Source organism: Leuciscus leuciscus (genome assembly GCF_965113295.1).
Source record: "Leuciscus leuciscus genome assembly, chromosome: 20".
In the NCBI taxonomy this organism is placed as follows: Eukaryota; Metazoa; Chordata; class Actinopteri; order Cypriniformes; family Leuciscidae; genus Leuciscus; species Leuciscus leuciscus.
In genome coordinates, this window is record NC_138744.1 from 36,539,473 (window position 1) to 36,557,538 (window position 18,066).

The window sequence follows — 18,066 nt, forward strand, 5'->3', positions numbered from 1 at the left end:
GTGTGTAGATGAGCAGTGTGTAGATGAGCAGTGTGTAGATGAGCAGTGTGTTAGATGAGCAGTGTGTTAGATGAGCAGTGTGTAGATGAGCAGTGTGTAGATGAGCAGTGTGTAGATGAGCAGTGTGTTAGATGAGCAGTGTGTAGATGAGCAGTGTGTAGATGAGCAGTGTGTAGATGAGTGTGTAGATGAGCAGTGTGTAGATGAGCAGTGTGTAGATGAGCAGTGTGTAGATGAGCAGTGTGTTAGATGAGCAGTGTGTTAGATGAGCAGTGTGTAGATGAGCAGTGTGTTAGATGAGCAGTGTGTTAGATGAGCAGTGTGTAGATGAGCAGTGTGTAGATGAGCAGTGTGTTAGATGAGCAGTGTGTTAGATGAGCAGTGTGTAGATGAGCAGTGTGTAGATGAGCAGTGTGTAGATGAGCAGTGTGTAGATGAGCAGTGTGTAGATGAGCAGTGTGTAGATGAGCAGTGTGTTAGATGAGCAGTGTGTAGATGAGCAGTGTGTAGATGAGCAGTGTGTAGATGAGCAGTGTGTAGATGAGCAGTGTGTTAGATGAGCAGTGTGTTAGATGAGCAGTGTGTAGATGAGCAGTGTGTTAGATGAGCAGTGTGTAGATGAGCAGTGTGTAGATGAGCAGTGTGTAGATGAGCAGTGTGTAGATGAGCAGTGTGTTAGATGAGCAGTGTGTTAGATGAGCAGTGTGTAGATGAGCAGTGTGTAGATGAGCAGTGTGTAGATGAGCAGTGTGTTAGATGAGCAGTGTGTTAGATGAGCAGTGTGTAGATGAGCAGTGTGTAGATGAGCAGTGTGTAGATGAGCAGTGTGTAGATGAGCAGTGTGTAGATGAGCAGTGTGTTAGATGAGCAGTGTGTTAGATGAGCAGTGTGTAGATGAGCAGTGTGTAGATGAGCAGTGTGTAGATGAGCAGTGTGTTAGATGAGCAGTGTGTAGATGAGCAGTGTGTAGATGAGCAGTGTGTAGATGAGCAGTGTGTTAGATGAGCAGTGTGTTAGATGAGCAGTGTGTAGATGAGCAGTGTGTTAGATGAGCAGTGTGTTAGATGAGCAGTGTGTAGATGAGCAGTGTGTAGATGAGCAGTGTGTTAGATGAGCAGTGTGTTAGATGAGCAGTGTGTAGATGAGCAGTGTGTAGATGAGCAGTGTGTTAGATGAGCAGTGTGTAGATGAGCAGTGTGTTAGATGAGCAGTGTGTTAGATGAGCAGTGTGTTAGATGAGCAGTGTGTAGATGAGCAGTGTGTTAGATGAGCAGTGTGTAGATGAGCAGTGTGTTAGATGAGCAGTGTGTAGATGAGCAGTGTGTAGATGAGCAGTGTGTAGATGAGCAGTGTGTAGATGAGCAGTGTGTTAGATGAGCAGTGTGTAGATGAGCAGTGTGTAGATGAGCAGTGTGTAGATTAGCAGTGTGTAGATGAGCAGTGTGTAGATGAGCAGTGTGTAGATGAGCAGTGTGTTAGATGAGCAGTGTGTTAGATGAGCAGTGTGTAGATGAGCAGTGTGTAGATGAGCAGTGTGTAGATGAGCAGTGTGTTAGATGAGCAGTGTGTAGATGAGCAGTGTGTAGATGAGCAGTGTGTTAGATGAGCAGTATGTAGATGAGCAGTGTGTTAGATGAGCAGTGTGTTAGATGAGCAGTGTGTTAGATGAGCAGTGTGTAGATGAGCAGTGTGTAGATGAGCAGTGTGTTAGATGAGCAGTGTGTAGATGAGCAGTGTGTTAGATGAGCAGTGTGTTAGATGAGCAGTGTGTAGATGAGCAGTGTGTAGATGAGCAGTGTGTAGATGAGCAGTGTTAGATGAGCAGTGTTAGATGAGCAGTGTGTTAGATGAGCAGTGTGTTAGATGAGCAGTGTGTTAGATGAGCAGTGTGTTAGATGAGCAGTGTGTAGATGAGCAGTGTGTAGATGAGCAGTGTGTTAGATGAGCAGTGTGTTAGATGAGCAGTGTGTAGATGAGCAGTGTGTAGATGAGCAGTGTGTTAGATGAGCAGTGTGTAGATGAGCAGTGTGTTAGATGAGCAGTGTGTTAGATGAGCAGTGTGTAGATGAGCAGTGTGTAGATGAGCAGTGTGTAGATGAGCAGTGTTAGATGAGCAGTGTGTTAGATGAGCAGTGTGTTAGATGAGCAGTGTGTAGATGAGCAGTGTGTAGATGAGCAGTGTGTAGATGAGCAGTGTGTAGATGAGCAGTAGCAAAAGAAAATTTCTTAAGTTCATTTTTCATCTCTATTTTTTGTGTTTATTTTAAATTAGACAAATCTGATATTATTTTAATCTCCAATATGTTATTTAACAGTTGAGATAGTTCTTTAATGCTTCGCTAACTAGCAGAAGACACTATTCTATACTTTTATTAATTCAATTGAGAAAACATGAGAAAAAGGTGAATAAAGACCTTTTATTTCAGTCAATGTTCAGAAATTACTAATTATTTATTTGTTTTGAACTATGTTATATTGCTGTGTTTTCCTGTGTTCATATATAGTCAAAACTCAAAAATGAGTTTATATTTAATTATTAAAAAATGCCATTATTTTATATGAAAAAGTTAATAATTGTATTTTATTTAGAAAATATTTTAGTTTGTCTTGTATATTTTTTTATTAGATCAGATAATATTTTAAGCTGTCATATGGTCATGTTCAGGCTTGGGAGGGTTACTTTAAAAATGTATTCCGTTACAGTTACAAATTACTTCATAAAAAAAGTACTCAGTAACGTAATCCAAGTACCACAATATGAAAGTAATGTAACTGATTACTTTTGGATTACTTCAAGGTCAGATATTATTTTAAAAAACAACAACTTTTATTTATTAAGAATTTCACAGCCCTGAATCAATATTTATGTAAAGGACTATACAGACATCTATGGCTACAGTATTGTATTACAGATTATTTTGTTTTATTTTTAACTTGACATGTTCAAGGAAATGTTTCTTCAACAGGAAAATAGAGAATACAAATTCTTTTTTTCTTCAAGCAAGTATATTAAGAAACAATTTTTAGACAATGGAAATGTTTTTTCAACAGGAAAATACTAGAAAATACAAATTCATTTTCTTCAAGCAAATATAATAAGAACAGAATATTTAGACAATGGAAATGTTTCTTCAACAAGAAAATAGAGAATACACATTAATTTTCTTCAAGCAAATATAATAAGAAACAATTTTTAGACAATGGAAATGTTTCTTCAACAGGAAAATAGAGAATACAAATTCATTTTTTTCTCAAGCAAATATAATACACAAGATATAATCTAAGAAAACAACAGTAAGTTACATTTATGTTTAAAATTGTCTTTGCAAATATAAAACTAGAATTTTTTACACAACATCAAACAAGTATAGGATTCAAAATTACTGCAAGTTTAATCCTGTTACATATTGCAGTTAGTCTTTTGGCAGCATTTGGCATACGTAATGGAAGACAGAATGTGCATTCAAACTGTTCATTCAGTTTGGGCAAAATCTTCTGTTGTAACGAAGGAGGAGGACTTGCTCCATGTGGTCATCGGACATTCTGCTTCGAGATGGTGTAAGGACATTTCCCCCATAACTAAATAAACGTTCAACGGGAGCACTAGAAGGCAATGTGGTATTGAACTTCATGAAGAGCTGCTTGACCAAGGGATAAGAATTTAGAGATTTCATGTTTTTTTCAGGATCATCAAGGAACCTCCGAATCTCTTCCTCTCTGCCTTTACCCACACTTTTTGTCTTTTCGAACGCAAAAAACTCCTCGTCTGATTCATCAGTCTCAGGGCTAATGCTCATCTCAGCTGCAGAAGGAGCAGTGGATTCCAAAGATGTTGCCTCCTCAACCAGTGTTTTTTTCATATCTTCTCTCTTCTCTGGAGAAAGCCAACACAAGCGAAATTTCGGCATTGTGGTTGTTGCCATTTTTGCTTCATGGCTACAAAGCATGGCGTCAAAGCGATTGTCAAGTGCTTCGAGGACTGCAGTGATGATATTAGCCGTGTAAGACACATGTGGCAGTTTGTCAGAAAGTTTTGATTTGAGGCTTAGGATTGTTGGAATGAGAAATCCAAGGTAACATCTTTTCTCGCCCTGTAGTAGATCAATGGAATGGGAAAGTGGTTGTAACACATCCACATACTCTTTCAGAAAAGTCACCTCATGTGGGTGCAGTTTGGTAACTCCAAGCTTTCCACAGATGTCAGTCAGCTGATCCTCTCTGAGACCAGTCAGTTTGGAAATGGCATCATACTCTGAATTCCATCTAGTAACGCATGGAACAGTAACTCTCATGTTTGCAATTTCTTGCACAGCTTCTGCACTTACTGTTGACCGGTGTGCCTTGTTCCATATAGAAGCACATTTTCCCATTGCACTTCTGTAAACTTTCCGAAAAGGGCCATTTGATGCTGCTTTATCCACCTCATTAGTGGCAATCAGATTTAAGGTATGTGCAGCACACCTTTGATGAGGAGGAAGAAAAAAATGCTCTTCATCTCCCTGCATTTCAAGAACTGCATCCATATCTAGAAATCGTATTCCATCATCCAGGTCATCTGCAGCTACGTCCTCAGGTGTTTGAAATTCTCGAAAAGCTTTTACAAAGTTACTGCCATTATCGGTGACAGTAGCCCTCACTTTGTGTTGTAGTTTGTACTCTGCATGTATTTCACTCATTTTTGCGGCAAGGACATCAAAAGTGTGTCGCCCTTTAATTCGTGCACAGGCCAATGCAGCAGACCTTCTCTCCAGAGTGTTTTCTTCAATCCAGTGGCATGTCATGCCTAAGAAACTCCTGTTATGTGCAGTCCACAAGTCTGCTGTTGTGCAGACATTAGATACATTCACAAGTGTTTCTGTCAAGCTATTTTTCATTACTGCAAACTCCTTCTCAATGTTCTGGACAAGCGTCTTTCTGCACATCACAGTTTTTCCTCCACAGAGTCCCTCCACAAGTTGTTTAAACGAAGGCTGCTCAACCAATGAAAATGGCTGAACATCATCAATTACAAAGTCAAGTATTAGTTTGTTAATTGTACTCTGAGCTGTCCTGTGTCCAAATTCCAGCTTTGCCTGTTTGCATGGAGGATTCAAGGACCCTTGCCCAGGATCAGATGTGCTAGGGTGTGTAGTCATCTCAGGCCAGCTAGCTTCTTTGGCCAAATGATGTGGATGCTTCCTCTGAAAAACAAAATGTCAAAAATGAACAACAAAAAATCAAAAATTGTGCTTAAGGAAAGAAAGAAAGAAAGAAAGAAAGAAAGAAAGAAAGAAAGAAAGAAAGAAAAGGGAGGGGGGTAAATGTAAATAAATTACATTTTTCAATTTTAGTAAATATTTTTAGTAAATTTTAGTAATTAATAAATATTTTTATTTTTTAAATGTTTTAATATTTTGAATGGCTCTCAACAATAAAAATGTTTTAAAAAATCAGATAAATTCTCTATTGCAATATTAATATTGTTGTTGTAGTTATCCTTACAGCATAAAAATATAAAAGTGACATCAGATCATAACCAAACTGAACAAGCTCAGATCAAACATTTATGTTCATGTGTGTTCTGCTTTAATTTTAATGTTTAGCATGTTGTTTAGTTTTAAAACCCATTAAAACTAAGCAATCATCTCATTTCCACAACTTGGGAACACACAGCCCTGAATATATATTTATTTAAGGGGCTATACAGACATCTAGTGGCTACAGTACATATTACAGATTATTTTGTTTTATTTTAACTAACATGTAGGCTACAAGGAAATAATAAAAACATAACATTTAAAAATTCTACACAATCTATAGTAGTTTGTTTCTATAAAATATCTATAAAATAGGCCTACATGCTGACTAAAGCCGTGATCTTTCTTAATTTGCCTGACTGAACTTGGGCCGTTGGCAGTGGGAGTTCCCCTACGTTACCTAGCAGCGAACATTGCTTTAAGTGAAAAGAGATTGTGAAAGGGCATTTTAGGTACTAAAAAAGCTACTCTCCTAATTTCCACAGATTCCAGCATCGCTAGAAAACTTACAACTGTGATCATACAAACCAGTGTTACAATGTAACCCTCACATGTTACAATGTACCCCACCTATGGGGCATGTTGTCACAATTCACTTCCATTCTTTCGGGGTATGTCAAGAAAAAAGAATATACTGTATTAATAAAACAAAACCACATAATTGTACTAGACATGTGGGAAATTAATGTGGGGAAAAATAAATACTCTGAACCATGAGTAGATTTACACAAACTGAGAAAGTCAAAAAGCGTTACTTTGTGCCCCGCTCTCCACTACTGTGTGTCATTTTCATAGACAGCGTCTTTGGTTTTATATTAGATTTGTTTTGTTTTTTCAATCAATTTTTACATTTTATTCTAGTTTTTTTAATGTAATAATGTCATTTTATTGCAACGCTTGTTGTGACTTTTGTTTGTGTGTGATAATGTCCCAAGAAAGATCAGTGGAAAAAGCGAAACTCGAGCTCATCATCCTTGCGCGTGTGTTTGAGTAGTAACCTTGGTAACCGAGAACGCCTCAACATCACGTCGTCTCATTGGTTGCTGTGTGTGTCTTCACATTCCTGATTCGAGCTTCTAGTGTGTTGTCTTCTCGAAATACATACCTAGAGAAATATATGACGACCTTCAGCTATGCGATTAAACTACCCTTCATATTCCTGATCCACACAGGTGAGGAAATACATCCAGCATGATATAAAACCGTTACATTTCGTTCAGTCAGTGGCTTAATAAAGTATTTGGACACCTGAGTCACACTTTAAAGAAATGTATGAATGTTTATGCTTTTGATAAAATTCAAACACAGCTGGCATTTATTTTAAATAAAGATAGCATATGGACACTTTTCAAGTAGAATATATTTTTTTTAAAATATATATATAGCTAAGAAGTCTTTGAAATGATAAAAGCGACAGAAATGGTGTTTGAAAACGTCGGACACCTGTGTCAGACTGATGACGCGTTTTAAAGGTCATCAGCATCGCAAAAAAAAAAAAAGTAAATTAATTACACTATAGTTAATATTATATTACATTTGCATCAAATTACAAAAAAAAATAGTTAACGCTGCTGTGGGAGTGACGGTAAAAGTGACATCTTTCTCTCTTCTGACGGCCTTTATAACTTTAGCCAATTTGAGCAAATGGGAACTCAAAAATATATATTTAATGTAGTCTCTCATTACCGCTAGCTGTTTACCCAACTATGACTTCTGAGAAACTCGTATGTAGTAGTGACAGTGTCAGTTTTTGTTTTTGTTTTTACAACAAAATAAGCTAATTTCCTCTTCAAAATATGAAAGCGTTGTAATAATTAACACGTTTACAGTGGCTTCATAAATTAAAAATATTACAAACCAAAACACACCTGATGCACATTGCTTTTGTGTGTAGTTAATTAAGAGAAGGTACCATATTGCTCCGACGAAAGATTTTTTTATTATTATACAGAATTCAAGTACTAACAATTATGGCATAATTCAACAATAATACAAATGTTTGTTTGTGTTGATACAGTACTTAGAAGAACGAACAAAACAGAACCAAATAGAAGAAAGAAAAATCGTAGGGGGTGAGGGTCTTAGTCTAATAACATAAGTCCAAAGTGGAAAGAAGTTTCAGGGCATTTCTGTCCGACATCCACTGAAGAGATTTTACAATTAGCTTCAAATCATTCTTCCATGCCTCGACGGAAGTGACATAACGTCGTAAATACGAACTTCCCACGATCGAGGACCGAACGCACCATAACATTGGGAACGTTCTCAGAATTTACGAACAAACGACTTCCAGAATTTTATCAAAGTTATCTGGTCTTTATTAATGTTCTCAAAACATTAGCCTATACATCGTTCATGGAAAGTTTATTTTATTTTTTCCTGAAACGTTTTAGTTGGACGTTCATCTGACATTTTTGAAAGTTACTAGTTTCAGAATGTTTATAGATAATTCAAAAGTAACATTCCCATAATGTTTGCAAAACGATCAAATGGACTTTTCGTGCATAAGCAAGTTTTAAAACCTTTAGAAATAAGGTTTTGATAACTTAATGGGAACGTTAGTAAAACGTTCTGAGAACATATTTTTGTTTGATGGGTGATTCAAAGACATTGAGAAATAATTTTTTTAAATGTTCTTTTTGAAGCCACTGTATGTGTCAGTTATTATTGTTTTCCTAAGGTTTTGGGGCCCTTAACATGCTCAGAAACACTCAAAACTTTGTACTCACATCAGAATCGTCTGTCATTAGGGCTGGGGCCAAAGCTGGGACCCGGGTGTGGTGGAGGGGCTCTACAGAGCCCCCTTTAATATAGTTTAAAAACTTGGTCCATATATCATACACACTTGCACGTATATATGAAACTCGGTACACATATAGATCTTATTGAGTTGAACAACTTTCAAACTGCAAGTCATACGTTACACCCAACAGGAAGTCAGCTATTCGGAGGTTTGTGAAAAGCGCATGCGCTGAACTTTTTAATACTCCTCCTTGGGAATTCATGCAATTGCCACCAAACTGAGTCAACATGACATCAAAATTGTCTAAATTTAAATGATCTCATGCATGTGGCTATTGTGGTTCGCTTTCATAATGGCACCAGCTGCTGCAGTAAATGTGGCATCTTCAAATAACTTTGACATAGTCCTTTTTATATTTACCCGGTTTAAATGCATGTTTCCCTAAAGGACCCAATCATTGCTGCTATATTTTTACTTGTTTGTGTTATTAAACATTTTAAACAATAGCTCACCCAAAAAATATTTACTCACCCTCATGTCATTCCAAACTTGGATGTTGTATTTTTTATTTTTTTTATTGATTTGAAGTTTGTAGGAGGACACTTAAAGGGGTGGTATAATGCCCCTTTCACAAGATGTAAAATAAGTGTCTGATGACCCCAGAGTGTGTGTGTGAAGTTTTAGCTCAAAATACCCCATAGATATTTTTATATAGTATGTTAAAATTGTCACTTTTTGAGGGTGAGCAAAAACGCACCGTTTTGTGTCTGTTCCTTTAAATGCAAATGAGCTGCTGCTCCCGGCACAGTGGGCGGAGCTTCAACAGCTTGCACTCACACACACATGCACTGAACATTTCGAAACCTTTTAGCCTTTTATGTTCAAACCGGAGTCAGACAATGATGGAGAGACTCAAGAAGAAGTGACAACATGTAGAAGCAACTGAATGGTTAGTTAATGAATTTATGTAGCTGATGTGTAGTTATCTTCTAGTCAGTGATTAGCATATTCTGTCATGATAATCTATAGATCGTGTTCAGGGGGCGGGGTTTATGTAAATTTTAGGGTTGGTGATGTCACTAACCCGGGAGGAATGTCTGTAGTCCAGCCGTTTGTTGTAGTCCTTAAAAAGTGATTTCTTTAAAAGCAAATATCTCCCTTTGCTTTGAACTTTGAGCGTCGTAACTTTGGAGATGTTGTTTATGATCAAACAGCAACATTACACACTAACTAAAGTTAGAAAAGTCAAATCATAATCAACCATCCCTTTAAAATGGCCTTTTAAACATAATCTAAGTATTCATCATGCTTTTCTCGTCTGACTGGGTTGCAGACATGACAGTAATCAAGATTGTGCCAACATGCCTCTCCAAGACAGAAAGTCTAGAGGACCAAACAGATCACAGTCAAAACCTAAAGACAAGTAAGCCATCACCGAAACTTTTACTGATGAGAATTTAGTTTTTCTGCTGATATTTATAAATGTCTTTTTAAAATCATTTTTAGGGAGCTTCTTGATCTCAAGAGACTTTTATCACTGATCAGAGCTCCAATATCCAAACAGGTAACATTTAAATTTTTACATAAAGAATCACAAAATGTTAAACTCTTTGCCAATTCAATTCAAAATCAGCAATTTGATTCTCAGTTAAATTCTGAATTGATGTGAGTTTGGTTTCTCAGTATCATCTCTGCTCCCCATCTCAGGTTTCATCTTTGAGTCAATCCAAGGGACGGAAGTCTCAGAACTCCTCAAATGTTCCTGACCACCGGAAAAACGGCACAAACAATGACGCGTCTGAGCTGGATAACTTTAGGTGCACAGTTTTCCCATGTTATTTGGTCATTTTGCTCTTATTCAGTTGCATTTTGTAACCAATTTGCATGTTGTTGATAGTGTGATTTACAGAAACCAGAGATGTTTTAGTGACCATCCACATCACACACTATTCCTGGACATCTTCACTGCCTTGATCAATAACAGACTCGGTTGTAGGTCTGTATTCATGAGTATGATGCTGTATAGTAGTGTGTATGATGCTGCTGATGTGTGGTTATGGATTACTGTAGACTAGTCTTATTTGTTTTCAGCGACTGGCTGGAAGAGTCCTCCTCAGACTGTGTTTTAAGAGTTCTGAACTGCTTGAGATTGTTGATCAGGGATCCTCTTCACCAGGTGAGATCTAAAATCTCTGTTTAATATAAAAATGTATTAAAGTCATTACGTGTCAACTCAACCAGAGGTCCCTGGCTACATTTTTTGATTTTTTCTATGCAATTGTTTTGATGGTGGGAAACAAGATATATTTCTAGTTTCAACATTATATATTCTTTTGACATTCCCCTTTAAATGCAATAAGCATCAGCTGTATAAGAGTGACTCACATTTGGTTTTCGAGCATTGAAAATGTTGAAATTCAACAATTTCAAAATGGACCCACTTTGAGATACCCATATCTATGGGATTGAACCATATAGGGACTTGAAAATAAATATATTAAAATAAATTTTGGTTAATGACCAGAATCAAAAAATTGATTGGAAAATATTATACTAATACTATATATTATATTATATTATATTGCAAACATTGGAAAAACAATATCTATGGCACTCTATGACATACTCTATGGCATACCAGACAGGTATGTTCTATGTTTTTGTTTTTGACCATTCAAAATGTGTGCAATTTAACAATTTACTCTTAGGGCAATATTGAGATCTAGAATTAGTATCATGTATCAAGTATCATGATTAAATGTTATATATATTAATTTCTAAAATGTATAAGGAAATTACAAATAAAAAACATACCTCTCTGAAACGTCCTGTGAAATCCGTGCTCGCAAGTTCCGTGCATGAAGTCCGTTCTGGACGATCCTCTTGTTTGTTAACATTCTTAAGTCTGAATCAGGTTTTAATTGGTTTAAAATTGATGGCATCCTTAATATTTACATCTGAGTAAGAGAGCTTGTGGTTATAAGGGGGCGTGACATTTTCCGAATGCGCCAAGCGCTGCCAGTCACAACACACTGGGCCAGCTAACCAATCATAATTCATATTTCAGAAGGAGGGGCTTCATTAAAACTAATGACGCGTTCGGGCCAGACTGGGGAAAGAGGTGCTATAATAATGTAAAATATGTAAAGAATAATGTATTTTTTGGACAATCAAGCATGAAAGCAGATTCTAGTACATCCAAAAAACTAAATCAAGACATTGTAAAAGGGCATAATAGGACCCCTTTAAGTCATTTTCACCCACCGGTAATTTGGCTTCAAACCTCTACAAAATAGTGTATTCCTTAGTAAATATTCATCCATGAAAATTAATATTTTGGATTACATCACTAGTTATGTTTGTCTTTCTTTGATTTTTTAACAAAATCTAAAATTTGAGTCGGGGAAGTTTCTAAAATTTTGTTGATTTGACACGGAATTACCCTATTATTATTTTATTTTATACATTTATATTATATAGACTTATAATATAACCCGTGCTATTTACACCTGGGTGCGAATAATGATTTCAAAATAAAAACATGTTGTTCTTTAATTTGCTGTATATATTTCTGTTTCCTCTTCTAGAAAGTCTTCTTTGAACTGCAAGGTGCTGGGCAGCTCGCTAAGGTAAATGCTATGTTCAAATGCAAAAATGCACAGCAGAATGTGGAAATTGATTGTCTCTCACTGGATGTTTTTCAGCACATGGAGTCTGTTGCCACTGTGTATCTAGAGTGCAGAGAACAGACGTTGGAAATTGAGCAGCTGGTTGCAATGACATGTGAGACAGACATGCTACAGTATGTAAAGCTTGGAAACGAGCCGCAAGAATAATGATCGGTTTGCTAAGCTTGTTTCCCACATCATTTGCTCTGCAGATATGTTTCAGAAGTTGTCTTCTGTTGAGGAACAAAGACAGTGGATTATTCATTGTGGTGCACATAAGGTATGTGTCTCTCAGATATAGGCATCACGGGTAGTGCTCTTTCTCGGTTTACATCCTAACTCACTGATAGACAATACTTCATTGCTTTCCATAACTTCAAATCTTCCACTTGTTCTCTCTCTCAAGGTGTCCCTCAAGGCTCTGTTCTAGGACCTCTTCTTTTCAATATTTATGTGTTAACCATTAGTCATATTATCCATGTTTGAACCTGTTTCCTTCGCTTCTGCTCTTCCCCTTGACTCATTAAATGCCTGTATTGCTGAAATCAAAATATGGTTCATAATCTGCATAACAACTTTCTGAAATGTAATAATGGTAAAACTGAGGTTATTGTCCCTTTTTTTCCCATTTTTGTTTCACAGACCCTCGTGAAGCTGCTCTCTACGCGGGACAGTAGTGTAGTATTAGGAGCTCTCCTGGCTCTCACCTCACTCGCTGAAAGGTACTTGTATATCAGGAGTAAAAATTACATTAGCACAATGAGTTTAATCAATAATCCCACTTCTCATTTAGTCAAGAATGCAAAGAGAAGATCGGAGAGCTGTCTGTTGTGGAGCATATTCTAGTTGTATTACAAGAATATGACATGTTATCGAAAAGGTAAGTTGAGGCTCGTTTGACAACTTGTGTTTTTCTATAACTTCATTTATCTTTTGCAGTTTTTCTGTGTGCTGATGAAAGTCGTTCGCTGTTTTGATTGCATGAGCATTCCTGCATTTAATTTGTGACTGTTGATACTTTTATTTACCTTTTTGTAATTATTGCTATTTGCACATTAATTTTCGCAGTTGATTGATTTGATTTTGAACCACAGTCTAGCCTTTGGATTGGTTACATTTGTAAAAAGTGTTTTTGGAAATACATGAAGCAGTAACTGCTGTTTTTCAGGCGTACTTATGAGGAATAAAAATGTAGATTAAATTCAGAAGTTGCATTCACAAGATGCCATAAAATCTTATATTAGTTCCTTGTATAATCATAATCCATCCAAATAGAATTGCGTGTACTACTGTTCAAAAGTCAGTAAGTTTACAGTAAGTAAAAAAAATGCATTATATTGATCAAAAGTGACTGTAAAGACATTTAGAATTTTACAAAAGATTTACATTTCAAATAAATGCTTTTTAAATTTCTATTCATCAAAGAATAAGACATAAAAAAACAGTTTCCACAAAAATATTTGATAATAATTGATGATTTGCGTCAGTATTTTTGTTGTGTACTGCGTGCGTTGTCTGCAGTATTTTCTAATAATTCAATGGACCAGAGTCAATTAATCCACTTATACTATGGTTACCACACCTTAAGTCATTGTTCAGATGTTTTATTTCAAGACATTTGTCAGCTTTTTCCAATTCTCTAATTCCAAAACGTAATTTTAGAGCTAGTAAAGGAGGCTTGAGATATTGATATGCAGACTAATGCAGTTATTAGAGAGAGAGGGAGTGAGAGAGATTAAGCATATGTGAATTACTTGATTCTGTGCGTCCCTCAACAGTGTCCGGCTGCGGCAGCCACTAATAGTGAAACTGTACGTTTATCTGCTTCAAGATCAGCGCTGTTATTTCCTTGCTATAGAGAAATATCATGTAGCTTTTAAGTGGCTAAACTATGATAAAATCATCAGAGCAGCACTGACAACATGTTTCTGTGCGAGTGAGTGTCTGTGCTCTGTGTCTGTGTGTTTGAGTGGGAGAAAGAAAGTATGTGCTTTCCTTGCATAATACATTTTGTGGCAAACTGAAAAACTTAATTTTGTGGCAAAAAACAGTTAAAGGATAATTCCGGTATTTAACACCTTGAGTCTATTTTGTAGTTTGTTTTGGATGAACTAGAGTGGTGGACACAGAAATTTTGATGATGGGTCCTGTCTCGACTTTTTGACTCTTTTAGAATCGCCTTTGACCGCTTCAGAGTGGCTGTCTATGGGCATGCACAAACATGTCCTTAAAACAACCCTTAACGTTCATTTTCAAAACTGTGCAACTCACAGAGTGGTTAGTGGTGTTCGTTGATGATTAAAAACAAGTAGCGTAGCGAAATACAGTTTCTGTCGTGTTTTATTTGTCATTTTGTAAAATCCCATTGATTTCTGTTGGAGGACTCATTGATATTACTGCGCTACCGGAAACGGAAAAGGGGGCTGTTTACATTTGGTTGTAGTCTTTTTGCTCAGTTTTCCATCTCTCAGAAGGCTAGCGTGAGCAGAGCAACTGTGCTCTATGCGCTAGACACAGAGTTCCGTACAGCATCCTTGTACGGCAAAGTAGTTGTCGCCATCAAGTGGTCGGGAGTGTGCTAACGCTTCAGACTCAAATATCGAACGGAAGTTTATACGCGGTTGTGAGGTATCTGATAAAATAGTTCCACTATAGCAAATAACACAGATTGAAATCATACATTGCGCCGATATATTTGTTTTTAATCATCAACGAACACCACTAACCACTCGGTGAGTTGCACAGTTTTGAAAACGGTTCAAAAGAGACTTGTTCAAAAGAAAACAAAGGTTGTTTTAAGGACATGTTCGTGCATGCCCATAGACAGCCACTCTGAAGCGGTCAAAGGCGATTCTAAAAGAGTCAAAAAGTCGAGACAGGACCCATCATCAAAATTTCTGTGTCCACCACTCTAGTTCATCCAAAACAAACTACAAAATAGACTCAAGGTGTTAAATACCGGAATTATCCTTTAAATAATTTGTCTTTTTTATCCTACTGTTTACTATATTTATTTGCTTGTTCAGTGTCATTGTGGGTTTTGGTTCTTTTGCTGTTGTCGGATGTAAGGACCTTTAAAATAACTGAAATCCTATTGCGAAGTGATATGGAACTATAATGCAGTAAAAACCTGCCTGGAACTACTTTAGCTGTGCGACACTTGAAGCTGTGCGACACACTTCCCCTTTAAATCTTAAAAGCCCCCTGAAATCAAAATGTAAGTTTTTTAGCTTTTAGTATGAATATGTTAGCCTTAAAGGTATAGCGGAGGATGTTTTACTTCCTGGTGGGTAGTCTAAACTATTGGTCCTCCTAATTGTCAATCATTCTGGTGAATCAATCAAACTTTTCAAAAAGTGGAGAGGGCGGGTCTTATCTAAAATTTGGAAAGATCCTCTGCTATACCTTTAAGGTTATGAATAAGCTGAAAACAAAATTCACATTTAGGAGATATAAGCATTCAAAACTAACAGTCTCTCACTTCCGCTAAAATGGATCAGGGATTTTTACGACATCACCGCGAACTTCAGCTTCTCATCACATCTTCTGTCCAATCAAATGATCTCTAGAATCTAAAGCTCCGCCCCCTATGCTTTAAACACCACCTGGCCGCAGCGACCGTTGACACGTCACAGAGAAATATGGGTTGGAGATGTGAGTTTGGTTGCTCAAACGCTCAAGTTTTATTCCGTTTTCCAACTGTACGTTGGTTAAGAATGAAATGTCTAGAATTAATTAATTCACACCTCTACTATTGAATCCAAATATCATCAGCACTCGGATTCGCTTCCATGGTGCTGTCAAGTACGACTGCAGTCTGTGAGGTAAACTAAACGCTATTGGCTATTTGAAAAGTGGGAGAAGCCATTCAATATGTCCCGCCTTAGCTTCCTGTTTCAGTGGAAATTGCGTCAAGGCATCATACAAAGGGTGCTTCTCAATATCCCTCCTCGTTTCCTCGCTCCTCCATCCTATGAACCGGAAACCGATCGAGCTCAGCCATCTTGAAGCATGATGCGGCTGAAGCAGATGCAGAAACAGGATCCATGTGCAGCAGTCTTTATTAGATAAACTCAAAACTTAACAAACTCAGGAACAGGACTCAGGAACAGGACTCAGGAACAGGACTCAGGAACAGGACTCAGGAACAGGACTCAGGAACAGGACTCAGGAACAGGACTCAGGAACAGGACTCAGGAACAGGACTCAGGAACAGGACTCAGGAACAGGACTCAGGAACAGGACTCAGGAACAGGACTCAGGAACAGGACTCAGGAACAGGACTCAGGAACAGGACTCAGGAACATACAACGTTAAGAACTCACAAAGACTGATACTAGACACAGGGCTTAAATACAAAGGCAAACAAGCTAAACAAGATAACAAGGGGGCATGGCTAATTAGAAACACCTGGGGAGACTAATAAACAAGAATAACTACAAAGGACTACAAAACATGGCACAGGACAGGAAATGACAAAAAGTCCACACAAGACAAGGGGAACACAAGACAGGAATTATGACAGACATCTCAATTCTCTAATTGCAACGCGAGGAGGCGAGGACTGAGGAATGAGGAGTGAGGAAGCTTCCAGTGGAGCCATGAGCGTGGATGCACAGGTGTATCATATGCGGAAGTATTTATTGTCGAGAAACCTGCTGCACGTATAAATTCTTCACATCTGTCACAATAATTAAAATTTATGCTTTACCTTTACAGTTTAAATAAATCATATATCACATACAGTGGGGAGAATAAGTATTTGATACACTGCCGATTTTGCAGGTTTTCCCCACTTACAAAGCATGTAGAAGTCTGTCATTTTTATCACAGGTACTCTTCAACTGTGAGTGATGGATAAGACCCTTAAAGACCTTCTCCAGATCCTTCAGGTTACGGGGCTGTCGCTGGGCAATACAGACTTTTAGCTCCCTCCAAAGATTTTCTATTGGGTTCAGGTCTGGAGACTGGCTAGGCCACTCCAGGGCCTTGAGATGCTTCTTATGGAGCCACTCCTTAGTTGCCCTGGCTGTGTGTTTTGGGTCGTTGTCATGCTGGAAGACCCAGCCACGACCCATCTTCAATGCTCTTACTGAGGGAAGGAGGTTGTTGGCCAAGATCTCACGACACATGGCCCCATCCATCCTCCCCTCAATACGCTGCAGTCGTCCTGTCCCCTTTGCAGAAAAGCATCTCCAAAGAATGATGTTTCCACCTCCATGCTTCACGGTTGGGATGGTGTTCTTGGGGTTGTACTCATCCTTCTTCTTCCTCCAAACACGGCGAGTGGAGTTTAGACCAAAATACTCTATTTTTGTCTCATCAGACCACATGACCTTCTCCCATTCCTCCTCTGGATCATCCAGATGGTCATTGTCAAACTTCAGATGGGCCTGGACATGCGCTGGCTTGAGCAGGGGGACCTTGCGTGCACTGCAGGATTTTAATCCATGACGGCATAGTGTGTTACTAATGGTTTTCTATGAGACTGTGGTCCCAGCTCTCTTCAGGTCATTGACCAGGTCCTGCCATGTAGTTCTGGGCTGATCCCTCACCTTCCTCATGATCATTGATGCCCCACGAGGTGAGATCTTGCATGGTGCCCCAGACCGAGGGAGATTGACCGTCATCTTGAACTTCTTCCATTTTCTAATAATTGTGCCAACAGTTGTTGCCTTCTCACCAAGCTGCTTGCCTATTGTCCTGTAGCCCATCCCAGCCTTGTGCAGGTCTACAATTTTATCCCTGATGTCCTTACACAGCTCTCTGGTCTTGGCCATTGTGGAGAGGTTGGAGTCTGTTTGATTGAGTGTGTGGACAGGTGTCTTTTATACAGTTAACGAGTTCAACAAGGCGCAGTTAATACAGGTAATGAGTGGAGAACAGGAGGGCTTCTTAAAGAAAAACTAACAGGTCTGTGAGAGCCGGAATTCTTACTGGTTGGAAGGTGATCAAATACTTATGTCATGCAATAAAATGTAAATTAATTACTTAAAAATTACTTTAAAAAAATACAATGTGATTTTCTGGGGTTTTGTTTTAGATTCCGTCACTCACATTTGAAGTGTACCTATGATAAAAATTACAGACTTCTACATGCTTTGTAAGTGGGAAAACCTGCAAAATCGGCAGTGTATCA

General features: G+C 38.0%; 1 protein-coding gene across 3 annotated transcripts in view; it reads left to right on the forward strand.

Annotated features, from left to right (window-relative positions):
- Positions 1–6,089: 6,089 nt before the first annotated feature.
- nek10 (NIMA-related kinase 10) overlaps positions 6,090–18,066 on the forward strand; it is a 30,910-nt gene continuing 18,933 nt past the window's right edge. For 2 of the 3 annotated variants that reach the window (XM_082150063.1, XM_082150064.1), the window contains exons 1-11: positions 6,090–6,688; positions 9,593–9,682; positions 9,766–9,823; positions 9,967–10,076; positions 10,157–10,255; positions 10,351–10,435; positions 11,847–11,888; positions 11,964–12,042; positions 12,140–12,207; positions 12,570–12,649; positions 12,721–12,807. In XM_082150063.1, coding sequence (XP_082006189.1) covers positions 9,621–9,682; positions 9,766–9,823; positions 9,967–10,076; positions 10,157–10,255; positions 10,351–10,435; positions 11,847–11,888; positions 11,964–12,042; positions 12,140–12,207; positions 12,570–12,649; positions 12,721–12,807 — 770 coding nt within the window. In that variant the 5' untranslated portion in view covers positions 6,090–6,688; positions 9,593–9,620. Of the gene's footprint in view, positions 6,689–9,592; positions 9,683–9,765; positions 9,824–9,966; positions 10,077–10,156; positions 10,256–10,350; positions 10,436–11,846; positions 11,889–11,963; positions 12,062–12,139; positions 12,208–12,569; positions 12,650–12,720; positions 12,808–18,066 lie in introns of those variants that run through there. The other variant, XM_082150065.1, reaches the window with a different exon arrangement.